The 12,448-nt window shown below is 39.1% G+C and overlaps 1 protein-coding gene across 3 annotated transcripts; it reads left to right on the top strand.

Annotated features, from left to right (window-relative positions):
- Positions 1 to 790: 790 nt before the first annotated feature.
- Positions 791 to 6,577, top strand: napbb (N-ethylmaleimide-sensitive factor attachment protein, beta b; the record flags this gene model as incomplete). Of its 3 annotated transcripts, none has more annotated exons than XM_083899021.1 (11): positions 791 to 891; positions 2,532 to 2,611; positions 2,835 to 2,951; positions 3,607 to 3,653; positions 3,933 to 4,010; positions 4,127 to 4,182; positions 4,983 to 5,067; positions 5,166 to 5,270; positions 5,355 to 5,423; positions 5,526 to 5,576; positions 6,460 to 6,577. In XM_083899021.1, 11 exons carry the CDS (start codon positions 791 to 793, stop codon positions 6,559 to 6,561), a joined length of 891 nt encoding a protein of 296 aa, XP_083755147.1. In that variant the 3' UTR covers positions 6,562 to 6,577. The 3 variants fall into 3 exon arrangements, with proteins under 3 accessions (XP_083755147.1, XP_083755146.1, XP_083755148.1); XM_083899020.1 differs by having other exon boundaries at positions 2,532 to 2,623; XM_083899022.1 differs by lacking the exon at positions 2,835 to 2,951.
- Between the last annotated feature and the right edge of the window lie 5,871 nt (positions 6,578 to 12,448).

The raw sequence follows: 12,448 nt of genomic DNA, 5'->3' as shown, positions 1-12,448 counted from the left end.
TTTACTACCCACCAGTAAAATACTGTGCACTACACAGTACAATAATGTCCTTTTTAATGTGCAGTACTGAATTAAACCTTGAAATATCCACAGTTCAAATACTTGATGATACAAAATGTTAAGTAGGCTGCTAGACTGGGTGTTAGTCTTAACTGGCTCATTATCTTTATAGGTGTCACCTGTGTTTTTCATGCATTATCAGCTCCCTACACAGTCATCATCATGATAGGACGTTCAAAGCATGAGAGGAAGTGTAAGTACAACATATGCATACGTAAAAAGTTGTCTTTTTTGCAGAAATAACTTCTTATGAAATGAAAGTTTGAAGATGAGTTGTACAGTGAAAACAGATTAAGCTGTGTTATTGTAGCGCCCTCTAGTGTTCAGAAACAGAATAACATACACCGACAATGTTGCTTCTTTATCATTTTCAGGCGATAAAATATCATATTTTGTCTTTATAGTAAATAGAACGTTGACAGCGTGTCCACTTTAATGTAAAGTTAAAAAAATATATTTTCGCGAATTGACACCAGATATTACGTAACACTGGCTAAATAATTTGCTTCACGTTTTATCGGGAGTTGTAGTTCCTTTAGTCTTGAGGCTGACTGTGTTTATGGCGCACGGTACTTTAACTCCCATGATTCCACGGGGCGAGCCTAAGCTACTGGCTGGTGCACGCCCACGAGAAGTAAAGCTATCGACTGTAATCCTTACTGTACACAGCTGAATCCTAGGCGGGTATTAACTGCTTTATTTTACATTTTCTGCAAACACAGCGAAACAAATGGACACGTCCGGGAAAGAGAAGGAAGCCATTCAGCTAATGGCTGACGCTGACAAAAAAGTCAAGTCTTCCGGCTCTTTTTTGGGAGGAATGTTTGGAGGGTAAGACAGACAGCACTGCACCAGGGAACAGGCGGCTAGCTACACACATACAAACATTCATTTAGCTCTGTTATTATAAGAGACCTGGAAATACGTCACAGTCGAATAATAAACTCGTAGTAGACGACACAAGTCACATGTCATTCATTTAAAAAATTCCTGCTAAGCAGTCATCCAAGGTTCTTAACGTGCCTGCAGATAAGAAGGCTAGCCCGGAGGCTACGCAGAAACTCACACTTGTATTTACTTAGAATGGCATAATCCATGATCAATAGAACAAGCTGTAAATGTACAGTTTGATATGTTAAGCTGTCTTGGCTGAACAGGCAATTTTATCTAGTTCTATCTAATTCTCAGGAATTTAATTCATCTTATAATCTACATTTTAAGACTATTTTGTGTGTGTGTTCCTAATTTTTAAGGCATGCACTCAAGCACATGCACTCAGAAGAATATAGTGAGGTGATGACAGATGTGCCATCATAGAGATTTGCCATGATGACTGATATGAATCATGTTAAAGATTTTGCCAATCCCACCCACACGTTATGCTGTCATCACACAATAAGGACCATGAACAGTGTACACTTAGTAGTAATAACAGTGGCAGTCGTCATATAATGCAACAAAAATAATTTGAAAAGAGGCAACGATACCAAATACGAAACTAAATTACAAGAACGTGGCTTATCTAACTGGTAATTAGAATTATAATTATAATTATTTATTGATCAACTGGTTTCATAATTGGTTTGAAGCTTTTTTCATTATTAAAACACAATTTCTGATTGTTTTAGCTTCTTAAATGTGAATATTTTCTTAATTCTCTGCTCCACATAACAAAGAAATAATTTTTGTTTGTGGACAAAACAAAGACATTTGAAAACCTTGTCATTTCCAGGTTTGACAAACACTGATCAACTTTTAAAAAAAACATTTTCTGACATTTTATGGACCAAACGATTCATTGATTAAATAATAGACAGATTAATCGATTACGAAAATAATCGTTAGTTGCGACTCTACTGGTAATACCAACTAATGGTATAACAATACTATTTGTTATTTTCCAATTTCTTACATTAAAAATTATTATCATTGTGTAGATTGTGTATTCTGATCAAGGGGGTTCATTACAAACTGAGTTGCACATATCTAATACATGATTGTTTACCATGTAATAAAAATGGAGCAGAGCTAACTATGTTTAAATGTTTAAATTTAAAAAAAAAATCTAGTTACTGCTTTGGTTAACTTTGTCTTCTCGTAAAGAAGGGAGGTCACCCTCAGATGTAAATATGCAACATTTTCTTTATATAGTACGTCTTGGCAGAGTTTATTCTGGCAATTTCTGACGGACCAAGCAGTGATGCATTCCTCTGCTGTGGATGTATAGAGTTTAGAGGGTCTTTAGAGGGTCCACTTCTTATCATGAAGGGGTGGAGATCTATATTGCCTGAATAGAGGGAGAGATATGCCTGTGTCAAGGGATAGAGTCCATCAGTTTGAGCAATAGAACTTCCTGACAAATCAAAAAGCTTGGGAAGGTGTAGAGTTCATCACCCTATGGTGCAGTTAGGTATAATTCATTGGACAGCAAACACTTTGTTAACTGTTTTCATTTTTTCTTTGGTTTCTAGAGGACATCACAAAGTGGAAGAGGCATGTGAGATGTACTGCAGAGCAGCCAACATGTTCAAGATGGCAAAAAACTGGAGTGGTGCGATTCGCTGTTTTCTTCTAATGATATACTGTTTATAATTTATCCACACATGAAATGCTGTAGGTTTATATGCTGCTTTTTGGTATCTGTAATCACATTTGATTTCATTTGTAAAAGAGCCACACATTTTAAACGTGCACCTAAATGTAAGTGTAAGCTATAGTAAGTGTGAACTAAACGGCATGTGTGCTTGAACATTTCTTTTTTCCGTCATCTGTAGCTGCTGGAAGTGCTTTTTGCAAGGCCGCACGTCTCCATATGCAGCTGCAGAACAAACATGACTGTGCCACCAGTTTCATTGATGCAGGCAATGCTTACAAGAAGTCTGACCCAAATGGTAAGAGATTACTGCCTTCACTCACTTACCCTATTTATCTCATATTAAACTCTGCTGTAATTCTAACTTTTATACAGAACTAATTAAGCATCAGTTGTTTAGTTGGACACAGGACAAGTATAACAGTAATTTGTTGTAAACCTGAATATTTATATGAACTATTCCTGACTCATTTAGAGTGTTAACATGAATACTGTTTTTCGAAAGACGTTTATTTATACCCGGCAGAGAGAACCTGAGACTGTACCAGCAAGACATGTTCCTCTGGCAGGAAATTAATTCAGTCTCCTGAGAGGAGTCATATTATTATTATTATAAGATTGAGTTTCCTTGATTACCAAAACACATTCTATCCCCTGGCTAAATCCTGAAATTGAGTATCTGGCTATGATATTGCATTGTTCCCTTTTTGACTATTGAAACCAATTCATCATGTCAGTACTGTAAAATTGTCTGGCATTTACGATTAGTAATTTTTTCTCCTGAGTGGCCTCATTTGATATTCACCCTAGTTTTGAGGAAGGTTAGCTGGCTAAGGTGTTTGGTTTGTATCTAATGACTTAATCCTTCATAAGATTCTGTTCAACATTCTGACACATCTAACCCTTTCTAACTGATGTCTAACTGTTCCCTCTTCTCTTTATGCTGCCAAAAGAGGCAATCAAGTGTTTAAATGCTGCCATCGATATTTATACAGACATGGTAAGATCTTAGTACATAGAAAAACTCCATCTGGGTTATTTTCTTTTTACCTCAACACAACTGGATAACACATCATCTTGATAAGTGAAACTCTGCCTTTCCCTTTTCTCCCACGTTTTATTTCGAGCCCCAATTTCAGCATATTTATAGCATCTTTTCTTATTTGACAATAGTCTGAGGAGTTACAACGTCATTGCCCTCTGGTCATGGACTTACTTGACATGTGTCCATGAATAGACCAGATTAGTAATGACTCCTCTCCTCTCCCTCTTCCCCCAGGGAAGATTCACCATCGCAGCTAAACACCACATCAGTATCGCAGAGATCTTAGAATCTGATCTTGTGGATATCGAAAAGGTAATGTCTGTTACACTGTCAGATATTACGATTAACAATTGTTCCTTTGACCAAGTAAGGAATATTTGTTTTGAAAAACAGTTCACATTACTGTGTTTGTTGATTTCTTTGTCTAGGCGATTGCACATTACGAACAAGCAGCAGACTATTACAAAGGAGAAGAATCAAACAGGTACTGTCCCAACTTTTTTTTTTTTACCAGGATAAAAATGATCCATATATAATATGCCATGTTGAGAGAAATTAAAACAAAAATTCAGTTTCTAAGTAAGTGAGTAAGTAAGTCTAAGTGTACGTCATTATTTTATTTATTTGTATTACTTTTATGCTATTGGATTCAAGGATAATTAAGATACATTCTTGTGAAGAATAACAATCACACTTTCAGAAAGTTATGCACAGGAGGAATGAAATAGCCTTTTTCTGCCAACCTGTTTATTTATGTACACAATAGTCTTTTGTAACATCTTGACAAATAAGAGAGAAAAGCAAGGCTGTCATGACCAATCACGCATGAATAACAGATCTGTAACGATTTAAGCTGTAGTTTTTCTATAGCATTTTTACTCACATTAGCTCCTTACAAACAAGGGAATAGAGTAATGCATAGTGTAATAAAAGCCCTGTTTTAAATGCTGGAAATGCTTGACTGATGTATAAAAATACTATTAATGTTTCCTGTTATTTTATATCATCAATAGTTTATATACAGGCTGATTTCCACTGCAGATATATGTCCATAGACAACAGGGATACAATCACTAACACAATAATGAGTGGTTTTCATAAGGACATGTCATTTCCTTGGACCTCGTCTCAAATCAGTTTTACATTTATCTAATCTTCTGTCGAGTTAAATGTAAAAAAACTAAAAAAACAAGAAAAACCTCTAGGAATAAATGATCATCACATCTCATGTACTCCGTGAATACAGCTTTTACACTTTGTTTCATATTAAATGTGTTGTTGTAGTTCTGCCAACAAGTGTCTGCTGAAGGTCGGGGCTTATTCTGCTCAGCTGGAGCAGTACCAGAAGTCCATTGAGATCTACGAGCAGGTGGGTTCTTGTTGGATTTGTGAGCTATCCTTCCCGACGTGACTGACTCGGTAATGCTGACATCTCTATTTCATTTGGTGTAATTTGAATGCGTCCAGGTTGGAGCCAACACAATGGACAACCCGCTGCTGAAGTACAGCGCCAAAGAGTATTTCTTCAAAGCAGCGCTCTGTCATTTCATTGTCGACGAGCTCAACGCGAAGGTGAGCTCATTCCTTCGTGGCTCAGTCTCAGGATGGGGACGGAGAGTTGTGGTAGACATTTTAACACAAACCGTGTCTCCACAGATTGCAGTTGAAAAATATGAAGAGATGTTCCCGGCTTTTTCAGACTCCAGAGAATGCAAGTTGTTGAAGGTAACTCGATGTCAAGAAAACACATAGGCACCTGTTGGCTCACATTTTCCCCTTTAATCTGTTCAGTTTCTGTGAGTAACCCACTTTTTTCCGTCTTAACAGAAACTTCTTGAGGCACATGAGGAACAGAACAGTGAAGCTTTCACAGACGCAGTGAGTCTTGTACACACTAAAAGTTGTCAAATTGAGGTTTTTGGTGAGTCTAGAAATCCCACTGCTGTAGCTGTTGTAGTTTTGTTGGAGCCCTCGTGTATTTAGCAAATTTGAAGAGTGGATCTGAAGAGTGTTGTCAGTGGCCTCGGGCTACATGTTTATGTGAAACTAGCACAGAACGAGCTGAGCTCCCGAGATTGTGTTCCAAAGTTAACTCAAAGTCAGAGAGAAAGAGTCTTCAACATTTAGAAGTGTATCAGTGTGGATATAACTATTCTGGTTAATACTGTATCTTACTGTAATGATTATTCTGTGACAAAGCAATATTTTTCCATATAATGTTATTACTATAACTCCAGTTATGCCACATCACTCTTATTTTGCAGTACTTTCCATATTAGGCACCATATTTTATTATAAATGTACAACAGTTGTACAGTGTAATACTGTGATTTATAAATACTGCACTTTTCCTTAATGTGACCGAAGTAATTCAATACAGTATATTACTGTGGTGTAACTACATATTTCTTGTTAATTAAAACTGTACAGTAGTAATGGCATACATATTGTTAATAGGATTTATACATTACAGATTATAAATGTATAAATCCCACTTAAATCTACTTCCTGTCTGAAATAGCCACACTTATAATAATTTCACAATAAAACACAAATACAGGATTATATTTTGAATTATCAGAATAAAAGCCTGTGAGATTATAATGACAATTAATTTTTTTTTGAAGTCCATGAACTTCTGTTTATTGAATTTTGCAGTGAATTTCACAAATCAAACGGTGATGAGCTGAACCTTCTGATGGTAATCCTAATTTGGGAACAAAAGCACCTCTCATGTGGCTCTGTCCTTTTCTGTCTGCAGGTAAAGGAGTTTGACTCAATCTCACGTCTGGATCAGTGGCACACGACCATCCTGCTGCGCATCAAGAAGACCATCCAGGGAGATGAAGGGGATTTGAAATGAATGAAGGTTCAGGCAGAATCGCAGCATGGAGGGACAAATCCATCACGCATGCTTTTCACAAACAAACACACACACACACACACACACACACACAATCTCACTGTGTATAGCATCAGGACAGGAGCATCTGCCGATGATTTTGAATTATACCACTGCTCACTGCTGTACTTTCAGAGCACTATCTCGCTTTCCTTATGAGCATATCTGAATCTAGTCAGAATGTATATCTTCTCGCCCTCACCTCTGTCTGGAGGATTGCTGCATACCTTTCTCTGCTGAAATCTCTGCTGGGGGATTTCAGAGCGGTGTATTGTATTGAAACTAACACTAGTATGGACGACAAGCACTGCATGTTTTGTACAATTACCGTTTCCTCCCTAGTCAAAGGCGGTTTGTTTTTTTTGTAATCTAGTTTATTATATTGAAATTATTTAAACGTTGTATTTGTTGTATATAAGATCATCATTGTATGGGTTTTGAAGAAACTACTATTATCTTAATTTGAGTTGTGTTAAAATAGTAAAGCGGTTGTCCTCGAAACTCATGACCATTAAAAAGGTTTTGGTTTCAGGAGAGTTTCATCCTGATGAAGGGCAATGATGTGCACCAAATGTAGACTGTTACTCATTTGTACCTAATCACAACCTCTTTCTTTTTTTCTATACATATCCATGGATTTATTACTTTTCGGGTGATTTATTATCACATAAGTATCTGTTGATGTAATAATACTTTGAATGTTTGACTTTGTAAAGCAGAACTTTATAGTTTGCCCTTGTGAACTGTTCTTCTGAATGACAAGCACTGACATGAAAGTCCTTCCTCATTTCATTCCCAGTGCAGCTGTCTTGGGATTGTTGTGCATCATTAGTCACTCGTCATCTCGTGCTGTGCCGTGTTGTGAATACTCAGTGAAGGTTTATACTTTCAGCTGGCCTTTTCGCTAAGCATGTCATTGTGTATAGGATGTTATTGTGTTACATTCACTAGTGAGCCAGACCAAAGTTTTTACAAAAGGGTCAGTTGCCCTGTGTATCCGGCTTCTTCCAGATGGAATGGCATTGAATATAGGATATGAAGTGTATGCTTGTGCGAATGGACAATAATAAAGGTATTATATCCCACACTGCGCTGCCTTCGACCATATGCATGTAATAGACATGATTCAATCTTCTTTTGTGTCTGTAATCCTACATTTCTGTGGAGTGTAACCCTGTTGCTGAACTGCACTATGTAACTGAACACCTGGCAATATTAGTAATTTATTTCCCAACAATGCTGAAATGAGTTTTTAAGGTCATCACTGAACAGCTTTCCTTCTCTGACCTTGAAACACTCAGGAACTGTTTGTACCTAACTGATAGTCACACACACACGAGATGTGAAATACATAAAAATATTATTGAAAAGCATTTTCTACACTGGTTTTATGAGGTCAGATTTAATTAAAACCAATACTAATCTGCTGTACAAATACAGCCAACAAGAGGCTTTTATCATTGTATTTGCCACAGCGCTGCTGCCCCCTGGTTCATCTGTGACGTCATACTTCTTTGTTTGAGCAGTGAAGCTTGTTGTGATGACTTTGAAATAGATCAATCCGTTTTCTGTGACCTTGTTCTGACATAACTGCATCCTGTTCTTACACAACATTCGTTCATTTGTTCACATGGTTCAGTGTACATTTCCCAAACTCTCATCATTAGGTTACTTTGCACTTTTCTTGTTTTTCTGAAACAAATGAAACAAACCTACTCGTTTCAATAGCTCAACTGCATTTAATTTGGATGAATGTTGTTCTTCAGAACACGTGTTTTCAGACACTGCCTTTTGAATCCTCCCACTCTTTTGTGGCGTACTTGATTATCATTATGAAAACACGGCATCACTTTCGACAAACTGGAAACCGTTATTTACATTCAGACCAAAAAATAAATCAACAGAATTACTTTATTTCCTCACTCCTGGTCCTGGGGAGCCCACACACCTGATTCAAGTGGTCAGCTCGTGTGTTTGAGCAGGGAAACATGCAGGACAGTGGCTCCCCAGGACCAGGAGTGAGAAACCCTGCTTTAAACCAAAATGTGTTATTCCATTTGTTCAGTACACATAACACTAGTAACATATCTTAAGCATGTTGCTGAAGCTCAGCAGGTTCTTCATGAAAATGGTGATATTCTACCACGGTGTGAAATACAGGTAACATCACATCTAAGTGGTTATTAATGAAACACAACATAGTGAGAAGACACTGTCACATGCTGCTAATTCCAAGTATATACATTACATACAACATTAAAGTGCGTGTAAAGGGATACAAATACAATATGTGGCTAAATTCTTAAAACATGTGAACATCGCTGTTTGTCAGCGTTAGTACAGAGGATATTTAACACAGAGCTGGTTTAGCTACAGTCCTGCTCTCTGTCTCCCCCTTTCTCTATCAGTGGTAGTTGCAGTCTCACAGCAGGAGTCCGCTCTTCTTTCTCTTCTTTATTTCCTCAACTTTCACAGAGCTTTTCTGTGTGTTTTTGCATCATGGTATGACACATTTGCAATATAGGACACCTCAGCTAGTCAGCAAACCAAAGGCAGTAGTGTTAGACTGCTGATAGAGTGTTTTTACATCATTACAGTATTTGTGGAGCAGTTATGCTACCTATGTCATCTGTGGTTTTTAGACACGCCTAAAAAAATACTGTATTTACTCCACAGTTTTCAAATGTTCTCAGCCAATATATAAATGTGTGGAAAGGAGAATCTCTTCATTGTATTTGCTTTACACGCACTTTAAGAAAGTGATTGATCTGCAGGTGAATATGTTAATATTTACACGATGGCTCTAAACTGCCTCTTGATCTGAGGCCTTTTCGGGTTCATCTGAACAGTTAATTACTGTCCTTTGCTGCTCATCACTTTGGACAACCGCAGGGTTTTCTTTTCCACAACCGTCTTCACCGACAATGACAGTCTGAATATCAGCCTGTAATATATCGATCGCCGATGTGATCTTGGTCTCAGAGCTTGGAGCCAGAATTGTTTGTGAAACGGCAGTTTCGAGGACAGATGACGTGGAAACAGACGGGATGACTGAGACTGACGCCAGTGTACCATCAGAAACAGGAACTGAGAGAACTGAGGGCACAGAAAAAGAGGAGGAGGCCTCAGAGGACAAAGGGACTGGATGAGCCATAGTCACAGGTATGGTGAAGGGCACGGGGATAGCCGACCCGTCTATTGAAATGATATTGGTCCCTGTGGTGTCAGTGGTCAAAATGGGTTGGACCTGTGTTCCGGACGACGCCTCAGTGTGGATTACAGTGATACTGCCGAGGCCAGCGTGGCTGACCAGAGCAATGGTTCCGTGACTTGACCAATCGGATGGGAGTGTGACCGGCTCAACGGGCACCACAATGGAGTCACTGTTAGTTGGAACTGCAATATCAGCAGCATGAGTGGCAGCATCGGCAACAGCCTCACCATCAGCACCAGCTGTAACATCATCAGCAGCAGCACCATCAGCACTTTTTCTCTCTGAGCTCCTCTTCTCCCCTGCTGCTGCTTTTTCCGTCTTTCCTTTGGTGGGAGATTTTTGTTTCTTGTCCTCCACATTTCCCTTCAGCACCACCAGGTAGGTCTTCCAGGGAGCATCAGAGTCATGAGTCTGAAAGGCAACTCAGGTTAGTTTCATAGCAGTCTGATCCCTCAGCACTTAAAAAAAAAAAACAGTCATATTTGACAATATCCTAACAGATAGAACGACCACAGTAAGACAAACGCTGCTCACCATAGTGTGCCTGCGAAGGGTGGACATGTCTGTGAAGGTGCGGTTACAAAGGCCACACATGTAGGGTTTCTCTCCTGTGTGAATGCGCTGGTGCCTCTGCAGGGCGTTGATCTGGGTGAACTGCTTATCACAGTCTTTACAGCTGTACGGACGCTCACCTAACAGTCGTTCAAGAGGAGACGCATGTGACCAAAACGGGAGAACACTCAAAACTACAAAAACAACGATTTCAAGAAAAGTGTCATTTATTCATGATAAGATTACCTGTGTGTATTTTTAAATGCTGGTGAAGAGAATTTCTCTGAGCAAAGCCTCGGCCACACTTTTCACACTTGTACGGTTTGAACCCGGTGTGGATGTTTGAGTGGTGCCTGAGGTATTCTTTAGACGCAAAGCTTTTCCCGCAAGCCTCACACATGAATGGCTTCTCTCCTGGAAACAAAACAGAGAAACAACCAACCTTTTAAATGTCTGGTATTCGTACAAATCCTTATGGGGTCCAACCTTTTAGCTACATTACATATTAATATGGAAGAAAATGTTATATCAGTCTTACCTGTGTGTGATCTCTTATGATAAGCCAACATGTGTTTCTGTGTGAACCGGGCATCACACTGATCACATGCAAATGGCTTCTCTCCTGTATGAGTCCTGCACATGGGGAACACAGACGTTTAGGCCTTTCAAACATTTCAAACATTTTATACATTAACATGTGTTTTTGTGAGCAGCCGTTTCCAGGTTTCTCTGCAGCTCTCTATAGTCTTTCCATGGAGAGCTGCTGTCGGTATTTGACTTCAGTACCTGCGATGCATCTTGAGGGCAGCGTTCTGGCTGAACCTCGCGTCACAGTCGGTGCACTGGAACGGCTTTGCACCCGTGTGCGTCCGCTCATGCAACAACAGGGCCGTTTTGGAGCTGAGTGCTTTTCCACACTCGGGGCAAACGTGATGCAGATTGTTACGCTCGTGCACCTGAGAAGCAACGTGTATACAAGACAGAAATGTGGTAAATATTTTGTCATGAATGCAACAACATGAATACAATACACTGAAATGATATTTCATCAGTCCTCACTTGTCTCTGGTGCCGGACAACATCCTTCTTTCGCTTGAATGTCTTCGAGCAGGAGCCGCAGGAGAAAAGCCTCTCGCTGCTGTGGACGTGCTTTTCGTGGATCTTTAAGTTGCTGCGGTTAGCAAAGGTCTGCAGGCAGGTCTCACAGCGATACACCACATCTGCTTTCACTCCATGGTATGTACTGGCATACAAATGCAGTAAAGTATCATGAACACAAAGAAGAGAATTGCTGGGTTGTTATAAACTTTTAAAACTTCTTGTACAATGTGTGAAATTATTTTACTTAATGATTACTTCAATGATTTAGGTGTTTTACTTCATTCCCACCTTGTTTTGTAATTTATTTTTTCATTATTAACACAACAGTGTTCAGTGTTTTATACACAAATAAAATATTTTGACTTAAAGGTCCAGCCCTCTTGAAGTCTAAAGAAGTGACATACTTTCCTGTTTGAGGTGACTATAGTTCACTGATGCATTTGAGAACTGAGCGAATGAGCAGACGAGTACACCGTTTGTTTAAATCTGCAGGTTAGATGTCACTATTTTTTTTTTTACACATTGGACCTTTTTGTTTTTTTACATCACTAACCATAGCAATATAAGAAAACAAAGCATAAATGATGATTGATAATGAGGGTATTAGTATGATTCACAGCTGTTGGAACTAGTCCTGTCATATATACACACTATGGTGGATGATTCAGCCTGTGCTCTGTTAAGATATGTACATCAAGGAAATGTCTTACCTGATATGCTTCAAGTAGCTTCTCTCGTAGTGGAAAGTACGTTGGCACTTGTTACACTCGAACTGGGCTTTAGATGTTCTTTTCAACTTCAGCTTGACCTCTCCTTCTTCTCCCTCCTCCTCCTCCTGATTCTCTTCGTCCAGGGATAACGAGGGCTGTTCAGAATCATCGTTTTGCACATCATCGTCATATTCCCAGTCGTCTGCATCAGGGACCATCATTTCCAGTGAAGACTCGTCACCAGTCTCTGCTCGAGTCTCTGGCTGAGTGT

The sequence above is a fragment of the Microchirus variegatus genome (genome assembly GCF_963457635.1).
Source record: "Microchirus variegatus genome assembly, chromosome: 12".
NCBI classification, from domain to species: domain Eukaryota; kingdom Metazoa; phylum Chordata; class Actinopteri; order Pleuronectiformes; family Soleidae; genus Microchirus; species Microchirus variegatus.
The sequence above is the reverse complement of the archived record's forward strand: the minus strand, read 5'-3'. Positions and strand labels throughout refer to the sequence as shown.